This window comes from Bos taurus, chromosome 23 (genome assembly GCF_002263795.3).
Source record: "Bos taurus isolate L1 Dominette 01449 registration number 42190680 breed Hereford chromosome 23, ARS-UCD2.0, whole genome shotgun sequence".
NCBI lineage: Eukaryota > Metazoa > Chordata > Mammalia > Artiodactyla > Bovidae > Bos > Bos taurus.
The window spans coordinates 14,976,286-14,990,736 of NC_037350.1; the positions used below are offsets into that span (position 1 = coordinate 14,976,286).

The 14,451-nt window shown below is 47.8% G+C and overlaps 1 protein-coding gene across 1 annotated transcript; it reads left to right on the plus strand.

Moving 5' to 3' along the window:
* The first annotated feature begins 1,656 nt into the window (after positions 1 to 1,656).
* Positions 1,657 to 14,323, plus strand: APOBEC2 (apolipoprotein B mRNA editing enzyme catalytic subunit 2). The gene is given in 3 exon segments (NM_001034355.1): positions 1,657 to 1,813; positions 10,539 to 11,102; positions 13,921 to 14,323. Coding segments are annotated over 2 exon segments (675 nt in total). The 5' UTR covers positions 1,657 to 1,682; the 3' UTR covers positions 11,083 to 11,102; positions 13,921 to 14,323.
* Positions 14,324 to 14,451: the final 128 nt, after the last annotated feature.

Sequence of the window (14,451 nt, forward strand, 5' to 3'; positions counted from 1 at the left end):
TCTTTCTCACCTTTGCTCTGTTCTCAACAAAGCTGCCTGGGTGAGCCTACAAATATCTGTCAGACCATGTGACTCATCTGTTCAAAGACAATATCTTCCTATCTCACTCAGAAAAAGCCAAGGTCCTTAGAACAGCCCCTAAGGCCCCAACGTACTTGTTCAGTCGCTAAGTCGGAGCTGACTGTCTGTGACCCCATGGACTGCAGTACACCAGGCTTCCCTGTCCTACACTATCTCCTGGAGCTTGCTCAAATTTGTGTGCATTGAGTCGGTGATGCCAGCCTACTTAGCCTTTGTTTATCTCTCTGGCCTCACCTCCTAAGACTCCCAAGCCACACAAATGTCCTTACTTGGTCCAGAAACACACCAGGAATGCTCCCACCTGAGGACCTTTGCATCTGCTCTTCTGCTCCTTGGAACACTTCCCCCTTAGATATCCCTAGAATTATTTCCCTCAGCCTTTTCAGATCTTTTCTCAATTATTTCCTTTTCAAAGTTCTTCTCTGGCCATCCTATAAAAAAAGTGTCACTCTGTCCCCCTTCTCTGCCTTTTCTTCCTAGCACTACCAAATAGACCATGTATATTACTTACCCTGTATATTGGCCAACCCCCTCACTCCATGAGGGCAAGGATTTTCCTTTGTTCTGTTCTTTGCCATGCCCCAGTAACTGAATCAGCCCTTGGCATATAATAGATGCTCAATAAATATTTATTAAACAAATAAAGGACCAAATGAGAGGGAACACACACAGCAATTGAATGTTTGGCCTCAGGAACAAAAAGTCCTCATTTTAATCCTGGCCCTGCCGCTTTGGGGCTGATGACCCCAAACAGGGCCCTTAACCTTTCTGTGTAAAATGGGGATAATCCACATGACCTCCCAGGATGGTTGAGCGCATTAAGTCCGATGTCACACAGAAAACACTAAAGTCACTGCCTGGGCTATTTCCAGAACTCTAAGCTTAGTCAATGGCAATATAGTTATTTCTGGAGGCTCCCAGTGGATGTGATGTTGCATTAGGCATCATTATAGGCAAATCAGCATGCACTCCCTTTGGGTAACAGTTCACAGTGTCTTCCCCATTGGCAATACTTATCCCCCTCACCCCATCTCAGGACCCTCCTTCCCTGAACCCAAGTCCCCCCAGTCAGGCTGGCCTGGGTCCCTTTCGACACAAGCCTTGTCCCGCTTAAACCTCTGAGAGAGCTCCCCTCTGAAAACTCACCCACCCTAGGTCCCTTCCGCAATCTCCCCAGGCGAGCTGGGTTGGGGAGAAAGAAGAGAAAACGGTTAGGGAGAAGACAAAGAGAATGTGAAGACCTGTGTAAGCCGGTGCAGGGGGCAGGGGTGCAGGCCAAGCCATCCCCACCTGCCAGCTTCCTGTCTCTGCTTCTGATAAATAGGGGACACCGATGGCCAGATTTTCCATTCCCCCCCATCCCCTCACCCGCCGTCACTCAATTAAAAAAAGATAGAGCTAGAGAAGCTGGGGGAGGGGCCTCTGGCTATAAAGCCTGCGGGCCAGGGGCTGAGCGCACTCGCCTGGCCTGCCCCATCCTTTTCCCATCACCCCAGGCAGATTTAGCTGCTGACAGCTGCTTGGGACTCTGCCGCCAGGCCTTGGCCCAGACCCGCCGCCTCTCCCCTCTTTCTCATTGACTCCAGAGCCTCAGCCCCTCCATGGCTCAGAAAGAAGAGGCCGCGGCGGCGGCGGAGCCCGCCTCCCAGAATGGCGAGGAGGTGGAGAACCTAGAGGACCCCGAAAAGCTGAAGGAGCTGATTGAGCTGCCGCCCTTTGAGATCGTCACTGGGTGAGAGCTGGGCGTGGGCTGGGCTCCTGCTCCCTGGCACGAAGCAGGCGGGACAGGCTGGGGGACCTAGGATGGTAATAGTAGGGGTAAGGGTCACCACAGCCTTGAGAGCCCACTGGTGTGCACCACGCGGGAAGCAGAAGCAACACGCTCTGGGCTTCTCAGAGTGACACCTCCGATCAGCGGAGGTAAAACTCGGGAATCGAGGACCCTGAGAAGGAAACCAGCCCTGGGGCTTCCTGGTGTTGAGGCGTCACCTTCCTCTCTGGGTAAAAGCAGTTTAGTCCCGGCGAATTTGGTGAGATCATGGGATACCGCCAGCACGTTTCAATACGGTCCCAGAGAACCTCCTCCTTCAACTTCTGTCCCTGCTTCTGAGTGGGCCTCTCCTCTGCCCATTTGTCTCTCTCTCTTTCTTTACAGCTTCTCCCTGAAGTAGAAGAGCCTAAGGCAGGAAAGACAGATCCATCCTTTCCCAAGCTAGAGTGAGAAGCAGTCTGTTTTTCTTGCTGCATCATCTCTGAATCTCCCCAGGGGCTGAGATTCGCATCCACCCCCAGGGAAAAAGAGAGGTTACAGGCCAGGCAACACAGGCCAGGCCGGAGCTTCTGGGCAGGGGAGGTGTTCCTTCGCCCTCCACCACAGCCTGGAGGGAGCAGGACCTAGAGCAGAGAATGCTGAGGCTCCAAAGAGGGTCCCCCTGCCTTGTCTAGATGATGCCACCTCCAGGAATGAAACAAGGCAGTCAGCCTCCTCTTCTCTCCCTGTCCTTTTGGCAGAAGATTCTGCTAAATTCCTGAACAAAGACTAAGAAGGGAATTTGTTGTTGTTGTTGTTTAGTCATTAAGTCATGTCCGAGTCTTTGCGACCCCATGGACTGTAGCCCACCAGGCTCCTCTGTTCATGGGATTCTCCCGGCAAGAATACTGGAGTGGGTTGCCATTTCCTCCTCCAGGGGATCGTCCTGACCCAGGGACTGAGTATGTGGGGGCATAAGGATTCTTTCATGGGAGTCTCCAGCAATGCCCACAGGCAGAGGAGGGGTCACAGGAAGAGAAATTCCAGGAAGAATGGAGGCATGATGCCTTCAAGGGCAGAAGGAACCCTGGAGGTGATTGGGACTTGCTGTTTGAAGCTGGGCTAGTGTTTTTCCAGTCCTGGCCTGGCTGCAGTTTTTTCATTTGGAACCTTAGGAAGTTGTGCTACTTGATTCCCAAGTCCCCTTCCGGCTGAGACATTTTCCGGTTTCTAAGAGAACCTGAGGGAAATGTATCCTAGTTCCTGAGGCAAGGCTTCAGGGAAGAGCCCCTGAACTTGCTCTTGTCCGTGGCCAACCGAGTAATGTCACCCTCATCCCAGGATTAAAGGAGCCACAGGGCACAGATTAATATAGACACAGGGAGAGCTTAGGGGCCGCCAGGCCAGGAGAGTCCTCCATTCCAGTGGCTTTTTATGGAAAGAGATCCTTTTTCTAACAGCTAAGTATGCTGGCCCATGCTGGCCTTGGTCTGTCTCTCTCACACACACAGAGGCACACCCACTCTGTGCTGTGCTGTAATCTCCCCAGCACAGGGGCAGGGGCAGTTCAGAAGAGAATTAGAGTATGTTTGCTGAGTTGAACATGCTTTGGGAGCTCAGGGTAGTGGGTTTTGAGAGATTAAATCCTCTGATGTCACGGACAAGCGTCCGGGGGTTTATGATGCCAGCACACCCGAGCTCATTCCAGCCTCACTGTGAGGCTGAGAGGAGCTGTATCACCATCACACTACAGCTGGAGAAAGAGAGTCAGGGAGGCCCAGGCACGCTCCGAGACCACAGAACTGTAAGAGGCACGCTTTCTGACTCCAGCCTAGCGTCCTTCTCACTGGTCTCCCGAACAGAGCTCCCACCTGTCTCCATCCTCCAGGTGGTGAGGTGCAAAGGCTTCCTGAGCCAAGGCTCCCTAGTGAGGCACAGGAGGCCACTTTCTGGACACTCTGAGAGCAGTTCAGGAGGGAGGTGGAGCTCTTCATATTTCCCGGACACAAGGAACAGCTGTGATGATCTGTCTCCTGGGCCCGGGCGGGTAAACAGACAACTTAAAATAGCCCTGAGGTGCGGCTGTGTCTGTGAGGGGACAGGCCGAGGGAAAGCTCTCCTCTCCTCCGCTCTCCAGGTGTCCTGGCATCAAAGGGCCAGCAGAGCCCAGCCTCCCCGGGGGAGGGTCTCATCACACTGCTCTTTAGAACAGGGCCCCAGACTAGAACAGCAGACGGCTTTTGAGCAAACAGTCTGAGAGCAGGGGCACTACCAGGTACGAATAAGGAGAAATGTGCCCACTTGTCGTGATTCTGGTGGGAATAGGGCACTCGGGATAGAAAGCAGGGAATTCCCAGGTGGCCCAGGGGTTAGGGCTGAGCACTTTCCCTCCCGAGGGCCCAGGTTTAATCCATGGTCAGGGAACTAAGATCCTACAGGCTGCGTGACTCGGTCAGAAAAAAAAGAAAGAAAGCAGACTTAAGAACATTAAAAATGATGTGATAGAAAATGCTAGCAAAAGGCCTATAGCAGCAGTGGTGTGCCCAGGCCTGTTCATGCCTCAGCTGAGGGCCCGTTGGACTCATCTCTTACCACATCTGTGTCCACTGACTTCCTGTTGGTTTCTTGAAATCTCCACAGTGGGTGTGTATACGGGAAAGCAGCAAATGTTAGAAATCAGGGCTTTACAAAAAAAAAAAAAAAAACACTGAGAGAGAGAACCCTCTGAACAGGAATGGAAGGGCAGAGGAGGGATGTGCTTAAAAGGAGAAGAACTGAGGCCCAGAGAAGGCACCATCCTTCAGTACCAGGTTTAATTTTAAAAGTCGACCGTTGTCCAAAGAGAGGTGAGATTACTCAGTCTGTCTTTTGGATAAGGAAACCGAACTTCAGAGGGAGAGATAATTTGCCCAAAGCTAGTAGGTGAAGTCAGGCTTCCCAGGTGGCGCTAGTGGTAAAGAACCTGCCTGCCAATGCAGGAGATGCAAGAGACTTGAGTTCGATCCCTGGGTTGGGAAGATCCCCTGGAGGAGGGCATGGCAACCCACTCCAGTATTCTTGCCTGGAGAATTCATGGACAGAGGAGCCTGGTGGGCTACAGTCCATGGGATTGTAAAGAGTCGGACACAACTGAATGACTGTCACCTCATAGCTGATTAACAATGTTGTGAGTTTCAGGTGGACAGCAAAGGGACTCAGCCATACATACACATGTATCCATGGTCCCTCAACCCCCCTCCCATCCAGGCTGCCACATAACACTGAGCAGAGTTCCCTGTGCTATACTGTAGGTCCTTGTTGATTATCCATTTTAAATATAGCAGTGTGTACACATCGACCCCAAACTCCCTAACCATCAGGGAGAGCTTCTTGAGGGGAGAAGTTCCAGATGTATTAGTAATATATATACAAAGATCCAACAGCACTAGGCTCACAAGAGAATTCCTCTGGTTCTCTTTTGCTTCTGAACTCAGCTTGCTTGAGGGAAGCTCTGGGGCACCTGAATGGGTCGGTTCCCCATCCCTCCATCTCAGCTGCAGCTCTGCCTGGCAGCACCCCTTGCTGTGTGTTTGTCTTTATCTCTAGTTATGTTCTGTATGATTTTACATGAAGCTGAACCTGCTATCAAAGGGGTTATTCTGGAACAGAGATAAATGGCACAGGCAGTGAGTCTCCTTTCAACCACTTCTTTAGCCACCAGTCGTTTACTCCACCCACGTGAGGAGAGAGAGGAGAAGCAGGGTTCAGAGAAGGGCTGGGCCAGGAGTCGGGGGCCTTCAATGCCACTATTAATGCTGTGACTGCTCGCCCCTCACCTGGACTCCTGAGCAGACTGCAAAGGCTTGTTTCATAAAGGACAGAAGATGGTCACGGACTCTGGTCTCCTCTGAGGGTCAAGGGAAGGTGGAAGCCTATGTGCAGGATGGCATTCCTCTGAGAAACAGGACGGACCCAAGAAAAAGGGCGGGCCCAGGGCTTGCAGAATCCCGTCCAGAACTGCCAGTCAGGAGCCAGCAGCCCATCAAACACCTTCTTAGCTCCAGGAAGTCTGGCTGTTAGAACTCTGTTTCCCCACATTCCTCCTTCTGACGATGCCTGCTCTGTAGCATCCACTTCGAAAAGTGGTCTGAGAAAGGGGAAAGGAAACTCAGATTGGCAATTCTACCTCTTTCAAGTAGGTCATGAAAAGGTCTAGTGAGCAAAGTGGAAATGAGTCATCACTTAATTACTTGTGAGTAGGTTTACTGCTCCATGGATTATTTGGGGGGCAAATGTCTAATCTCAGAGGAGCTTCCACTGTCCTCCAAGTTGCTTGCCTTCACTGTCTAGATTTAGGAAATGCAAATGTTTTTTAATGTAAAAGTGAGGGGGGAAAAAAATAATATATATATATATTACATTGAGTCACATATCTTCTCCATCAAGCAGCTGTCCCTCTTTTTCTAGATATAAGGATTCTTGGTTTCCAGCCTAGAGAACTGCAATGTCCAGAAACCCAAGTCTAAGGAGATGAAGTGTGAATAGCCTTGTTTGCAGAAAGTATGAGGAAATGGTTCCTAAGGAGGTGCTAAAGTTGGCAGGAGGGAGTAGGAGTTATGCTGTTAGTTTCTGTGCTTGAAGAAGGGACTGGGCCCAGGTGAAGAAATCTATTATCAGCATCTGTCTCCTGGCCACCACTCCAACATACACTCACACACACACACTCAAACACACATACACACTCACACTTGAGCAGGAAAATATCTGCTGGGGTTGATAGCAAAGAGGTATATGTAAATATGGTACTGGAGCATGTCATGCTACTAGGATATAAAAGATGTGTGTGATTATCTACAAAGTCACTGTCACTATTTCTGTCTTTCCACTAGTGGGTATAAGGTTATTTAGTCACTCTGTCATGTCCGACTTTTGCGACCTCATGGACTGTAGCCCGCCAAGCTCCTCTGTCCATCGGATTTCACAAGCAAGAACACTGGAATGGGTTGCCATTTCCTTCTCCAGGGGATCTTCCTGACCCAGGGATCGAACCCATGTCTCCTGCATTGGCAGATGGATTCTTTACTATTGAGCCACCAGGGAAGCCTAGTGGGCATAATAGTGTTGACTTACTTTGTGATTCTATAACATAACCCAAGATGACCACGTTGGCTAGCTCTCTGGAGAAATTTCAGACCACTTCTGCTCTCCTGGTGGCCCTCCAGGACCTGGCTGTTGCAGTCTGAAAAGCCCAAAGAACCTCATTCAACCTGTATGCTCCTTCTAGAAAAACCAAGAATTCCACTGAGAAGCCAAGCAGGCTCAGTCTCTGAACAAATCCCAAGAAAGACTGGGAGCCGAGATCTTCCATGACTTTCCTTTGCCCCTTAAATGCACTTCCCTTTCTGAGGTACTGGGTCCAGAAAGCCCTGCTGAGTGACAGGGCAGACCATGAGGCTGCTGGCCCCAGGAGTTGGAAACCGATATTTATGGAGAGGTGAATGTTCTTCCTCTCCATTGGCCTTCCCATTTCTCTGGGTCCTTTCCTCTTGCCTAAAGAAGAGGAGGACAGACTGAGAGAAGCATCAATTGTAGACCATCCAGCCAACATGCAACCTCACACTGGGCCACACATGTCTTCTTGACTGGGCTGTACTTGGCAAAGTTGGAGCAATACTTTTCAGTTTCTGAAAGGAAACCTAAGGGACCACATAGGAAGCTACTACTGAAGCCCCCAAGCCAACCAAGCAGCTATGAATCCTTCCAAAACCTTTACCTGTGAATCCATCCTACAAATGGCTCTGGATTGGACTTGGGGATGGTTAGGAGGGGTGGGGGTGGGGTTGGGGGTGGTCTGGCACTGATTAGAGAGGGGGGAAAAAAACGTTTCAGCAAGAAAGGTAGGCTCCGTGCTTCTCAGGAGGAAAAAAAGCCACTCTAGGAAGTGAAAGGATCATTTAGCAACTTGCTAAGTTGAGGAGTGGTCTTCTGGGGTGAGTTTACCGGGGAAGAGCTCAGTGTAAGTGACTTCCCAGCAGGGACTGAAAGAGGAGAGGGGAATCATCAGGCCATCCTTTCTCCCCAAATGTTAAGTAAATAATAAACACATTCAACCAGGGACAGAGGGACTTAAGAGAGCTAAAGATAGTACCCGAAGGAATCCCGGGGCTGGGGCCCCAAACACATCCATCTCCACAGTGGAAACTTAACCTGACAGCAAGGCACATGGAAACCTGGGTGGGGAAAATTTGGTGATGGGGGAGGGGACAGCTGCAGGGAAACAGCTCACATTTACTCAGCTCTTTGGCACCTGCTACTTATCACTAAGAAGCCAAGGCCCTGGGATACCAGGGATCCCCCTGCAGCCCAGGGAGTTGGGTGACCTCTCTGGGGGGAGGGAAGGAGTGTAGGGAAGAAAGAGCAGAGCTACTAGTTGGGGATCCTCTGGGGCAACCACAGAGATCACATTTTTTAAAGGTTTTTGTTTTATTTTTGTCTGCACTGGGTCTTCATCAATGCATGTGGGCTTTCTCTAGTTGCAGCAAGCAGGGCTTCTCATTTCGGAGGCTTCTCTTGTTGTGGAGCACAGGCTCTAGGGAGCAGGGCACAATAGTCACATCATGAGGGCTTAGCTGCTCCTCGGCATGTGGAATCTTCCTGGAGCAGGGATCGAACCCATGTCCTCTGCATTGGAAGGCTGATTCTTAACTGGTAGACCACCAGGAAATCTGAGATTACATTTTTTAAAAGAAAACATTCAGCCTCTCCAGCTGGTACTCATCCCCTCCTCTCCTTCTGACCTTTTCAGTCTCTCTTCTTACAGCCTCTTCATTCTCCTTGGCCTTCAGTTCAGTTCAGTTCAGTTCAGTCACTCAGTCGTGTCCGACTCTGCGACCCCATGAATCGCAGCATGCCAGGCCTCCCTGTCCATCACCAACTCCCAGAATTTACCCAAACTCATGTCCATCGAGTTGGTGATGCCATCCAGCCATCTCATCCTCTGTCATCCCCTTCTTCTCCTGCCCCCAATCCCTCCCAGGATCAGGGTCTTTTCCAATGAGTCAACTCTTCGCATGAGGTGGCCAAAGTATTGGAGTTTCAGCTTTAGTATCAGTCCTTCCAAAGAACACCCAGGACTGATCTCCTTTAGGATAGACTGGTTGGATCTCCTTGCAGTCCAAGGGACTCTCAAGAGTCTTCTCCAGCACCACAGTTGAAAGGCATCAATTCTTTGGTGCTCAGCTTTCTTCACAGTCCAACTCTCACATCCATACATGACCACTGGAAAAACCATAGCCTTGACTAGACAGACCTTTGTTGGCAAAGTAATGTCTCTGCTTTTGAATATGCTATCTAGGTTGGTCATAACTTTCCTTCCAAGGAGTAAGCGTCTTTTAATTTCATGGCTGAAATCACCATCTGGCTTTCAAACCTGCACAAATCTTCCCTATTTTAGAAAAATATGCATATACAAACAAGACAATCTTCAATTCTGATGCTTGCTTCTTTAGCTTCTCTCCTTTTTTTCTTACTTTATTATTACCAAACTTTTTGAAACACCTGGCCTTTTTCTGCTGCTTTCATTTGCTAATCATCCACCTCCCCTGGAAGCCACTGGACATATTCCTCACCAAGTCTGGTGCCCTAAGTCATCAAGTGGGCTTCCCAAATTTCAGACTTTTCCCCAGCTTCACTCTCTCCCTAAAGTCACCCCTGTAACTCTTCCATGGACCTGTTTCCTTGTACTTTTCTTTCCTCAGGAACCTGTAACAATGGTCTATTGACTTCCGAGTCAAGGCTAAACTTTCAAGAAACTTCACCATGGGTCCTTACTCCACCTCGTCATTTTCAGCAGTCTTCTACTGTTCTCAGCTGTCTTATTTACACCTTTTCTTCCCAGCTAGAATATAGCTGGTAGATTATAAGCATCTAAAGGACAGAGGCTAAGTCTTTTATGGTTTTGAAATGTGTCAATACTACACAAGTTAATTCATATCAAAGTACCCTGAGATAGCCTAGCCTCAAAAATAAACCTTCTTGGACACTTACATGACAACCATTCTTTCACCTGAGGGAAAAGATGACATGAGAAAGTCCTTGGGAAAGCCTGGGACCGCACATTTTAGGCCACCCCTTACCTGAGATGCAATATCCCTGAGTGACAAGGAGAGATTATGAAAGCATGAAATACTCTGCACAATCTTTGCCTTGCTCTGTCATGAGAATTTTTACATGCTTGCTACTTTGTAATACTATTTGGACACTGCTTTTCAAACCTGGCTACTTATTTGAATCATCTGGAGCATTTTTTTTTAATACTGATGCCCAGGCCTCCTCCACATGTTCTCATTTATTGGTGTGGGGCACCAGCACGGCATTTGTAGCTCCTCCAGTGGATTCTAATGTACAGTCAGGTTAGAGAGTCACTGATTTAGAACTCTGAACATATGCCGTGTGTTGGGAGTGAAGGTGTGTTTGAAGATCTGTGCTAGTGTGGTGTCCAGGATGCACACCTCACTCCACATTCTCTCTTCTCCTTTAGATACACCATTTGAATTCTTTCATGCCTTTGTCACCACCGTTAGCATATAGGCAAGGCCTGTTTCAGTGGGGAGAATGAACCTGTCCCCGGGGGGATTGATCTTGGAAAGCCACCTACTCCAGGCGAGTCCTAGAACAAGAACTCATTACCCACTCTCTTTCCCTGTGCCTTTGTCTCCTTGACCCATAGGGAGCGACTGCCTGCCCACTACTTTAAGTTTCAGTTCCGGAATGTGGAGTACAGCTCCGGCAGGAACAAGACCTTCCTCTGCTATGTGGTGGAAGCGCAGAGCAAGGGAGGCCAAGTGCAGGCCTCTCGGGGGTACCTGGAGGATGAGCACGCCACTAACCACGCGGAGGAAGCCTTCTTCAACAGCATCATGCCGACCTTCGACCCCGCCCTGCGCTACATGGTCACCTGGTACGTGTCCTCCAGTCCCTGCGCGGCCTGCGCGGACCGCATCGTCAAGACCCTCAATAAGACCAAGAACCTGCGCCTGCTCATCCTGGTGGGGCGGCTGTTCATGTGGGAAGAGCCTGAGATACAGGCCGCTCTCAGGAAGCTGAAGGAAGCCGGCTGCAGACTTCGCATCATGAAGCCCCAGGACTTCGAGTACATCTGGCAGAATTTCGTGGAGCAAGAAGAGGGTGAATCCAAGGCCTTTGAGCCCTGGGAGGACATTCAGGAGAACTTCCTGTACTATGAGGAGAAGTTGGCGGACATCCTGAAGTAGGCAGCTAGGTTCAGCCTCACGTGAGTCTGTTCACTGTCAACTTGGGTAGGTCAGGTGGAATGAGTGGTCTCTTTGATTTTCCTTTGAAAGGATTTCATTTTTTTGGTTTTTTTTTCTGGTTGGTGATAACATTCTTAGATCCTTCCTTTTCTCTTTCCTCTAAATTCCTCTTCCTAAATCCTTTCTCTCCTACCCTTTTATATCAAACTGACTTTCTCCATAACTTAGAGTGCTCAAGGGTGATAGAAATCCAAAAGCTTTTATTAGACTCAGTAACTTTCTAAGATGAGGATGGTACAAGAACCTGCACGTGTGTGTGTGCGCGCGCGCACACACGCATGCTCAATCGCCTGGTCATGTCCACATCTTTGCGGCCCCATGGGCTGTAGCCTGTCAGGCTCCTCTGTGCATGGAATTTTCAGGTAAGAATACTGGAGCTGATTGCAATTTCCTACACCAGGGGATCTTTCCAACACAAGGATCGAACCCTCGACGACTCTTGCATCTCCTGCATTTAGCAGGTGGATTCTTTACTACTTCACCAGCTGGGACGCCCACAAGGACCTGTTACTGAACAGCAAAGATATTTCAGTCCTCTGACAAGTCCCCATGTCCACCTGTCCAAACCTATAAACTCTAGACACCTTCTAGACACTCTGCCCCCACCCCATTTGCAATCTTACCATTCTATTTTTCCTTTAATGCTGGTTTTTCATTCCTACAGGGGCATTTTTTCCCCTCATTTTTGGTACTTTTGAATGTCCTTGAATGAATTTGTATTGAACTCTTTGTGAGGAGAAGGGAGGCAGAGAAACTCATGTTTTCAAACAAATGGTTCTGCTTCGAGGGAGACCAGGAATTGCTGTGTGAACATACAATGCAAGAACACTTCTCTTATGTTGAGAAGACCTCAGCAGAACTTGCAGAAAAACGATGAATTCAGGAATGGAGATAATAAAGCAGCAAGTTCTGCTATAAAGGAATGTTTAAAGGGTTAAAAAGATGTGTGCAAATTAGGCAACAGCTCAGAAGTAGCCTCCTAACAGGTATCAAGACGGGATAGAACTGGAAGTAAAGATTAGCTACTTAAGCAAATAATTAGGACACAATTAAGGCCAATTCGACCTCTTGCTGAGGGTAAATTAGACTCTTTGAGAGAAACAGGCCAATTGCCCTCAGGAAAAGAGGGTACAGGATCTCCTACTGTCTCCTTTTGAATTTGGTCTGATCTAGTTTGCTCCCACCGAAGTGCTATGTATGACTAAGTCCCTTTACAAGACCTGAGTTACTGATCAAAAATTTCCCTTACCAGAGAATAAAGGGTCTTCACACCCTCTTATCCAGCTTTAATTCTGGACACCTCACAGATTAATAAAACATGAAAGCAGCATGCTTCCATGAAGGTAGTGCCTCTCAGTCTTAATACAGAGATGTTGCTTCATGGACATGTTCTGGAAACATCAATGTTCCAGAGCCTGATGTTGGCAGGTCTGTGCACACAGGGTGTTGGACCATTCTCCAGCTGAGCATTCGCCAATCCATGAAGTCACAGTTCTCAGCCATTTCTTACAAAAAAAAGCAGGACCCATTCACTGAATTCAGTGAGACCAAGGTCAGACAGTGCCATGTGATACCTTGCTCACCTAAAATAAGACACCACTCAAGAGCGGTGGATAGTAAAATACAAAGATTTCTAAAGGTGACCTCTGAAAATACAAAAATTCCTTGAAGATTTTATTAGTGTAGGGACTAGCACTCATAAACCCTACATAAATTGTGTAGAATGACGACTGACAGCCTAATTTTAACTCTAGTATACTTTCTTCTTAAAGATCTTGTAGTCACAGGCCACTTTTTCCAGCTGCCAAACTAGCAAGACCTGAGATGAGTTTGTCTTACCTATTAAGTCAAATAATAGCTAAATCTGCTATAAAAATTAAGCATTTCAAGGATTAAAAAGCTTTTAATTTTGGATAATTGAGAGTTGCCTCTTATGCTGATCTAAATCAACATAAACAGATAAATCAGTTTGAGAGAAAAATCCACTTCTAAGTCAAATTATTTTTTAATAAAATATTACTGGACATGTTCCACATTCTAAGCCTCCTTCCATTAGTGTACATAATTGTATTATCTGGACCCATTAACATGCTTCCCTGTACTGTTTGAGTTGCTCATATTCCTGAAGGGAGAGGTTAAAATGTACCAAGTTTAAAAAAAAAAAAAACACTGGCATGAAATCAAGTTGTCATCTAAAAGCCCCAAAGAACTTTGCTTAATTAAAATACTCTCAAGAAACGAGCATTTGTTAAAGAAAATGTGTCTGATATGTCTTCTTCCATCTTTTGAAAAAATGACAGAATAGGATTTAACCATATAGTTAAAGCAAGATAACATAGTTAAGCTTCCCAGGTGGCTCAGTGGTAAAGAAACCACCCACCAAGCAGGAGATATGGGTTCAATCCCTGGGTCAGGAAGATCCCCTGGAGAAGGAAATGGCAATCCACTCCAGGATTCTTGCCTGGGAAATCCCATGGACAGAGCAGCCTGGCTGGCTAGTCCATGGAGTTGCAAAGAGTCAGACACGACTTGATGACTAAACAGCAGCAGCTACAACATAGCTGAAGCAGATCTCTTCTGGGGCTTTCTCTGTGTGAACCACACCAAAATATAAATGAAACAAATCCAATCCTGAGTAAAACAGAAATCACAGGTGACTATGGAGAAATTCAGGCATTCATTGAGGAAGGAACAAAGAAACCCTAACTCAAAAAGAACACTCTTCGTCGTTTGGGGCCAGCAGGGCTCTCAGTAACATTGCTTTGTTTCCTCACAAAGGTCTGCCTGCTGCCACCGAGAGACAGCAATGACACATGTGGTCATCTGGAACATGCCCGACTTCCTAATACCGCTTGGAGCTGGACAACATTCGACACCAACCAATCACACTGCCGAAGGCCCTCTGAGGACTCAAAATACACTTACGCTGTAAATCCCTTAAGCTGTACCTCTCTCTCTAAGGCTGCTCTTGGGAAACAAGAAAGTGAGTTGTGAAGAGAGAAGTGGCACCAGGCTCCGTGGGACTGAAGGTCCATATTATTCCCCTAGTTGGGCTTAGGGCAGAGAGCCTCAGACCCAAAGTCTGAACAGATCTTTGAAACATGTCTAGAAATGCATCTCATGTTAAGTTGGGATTTTTTTTTTTTTAAACAGCAACATTAATAAAAGAGGTGGCATGGTCTTTCTGTGACCAGGTTTTTTAAGGAACTAGAACATTCAGAAATTATAGACGGTGAGCAAATTCCAGAAACAGGGATGTCCCAGGTTATGAACCAAGCCACGTTTTATAAAGTGGAAGAAAGGCTTAAA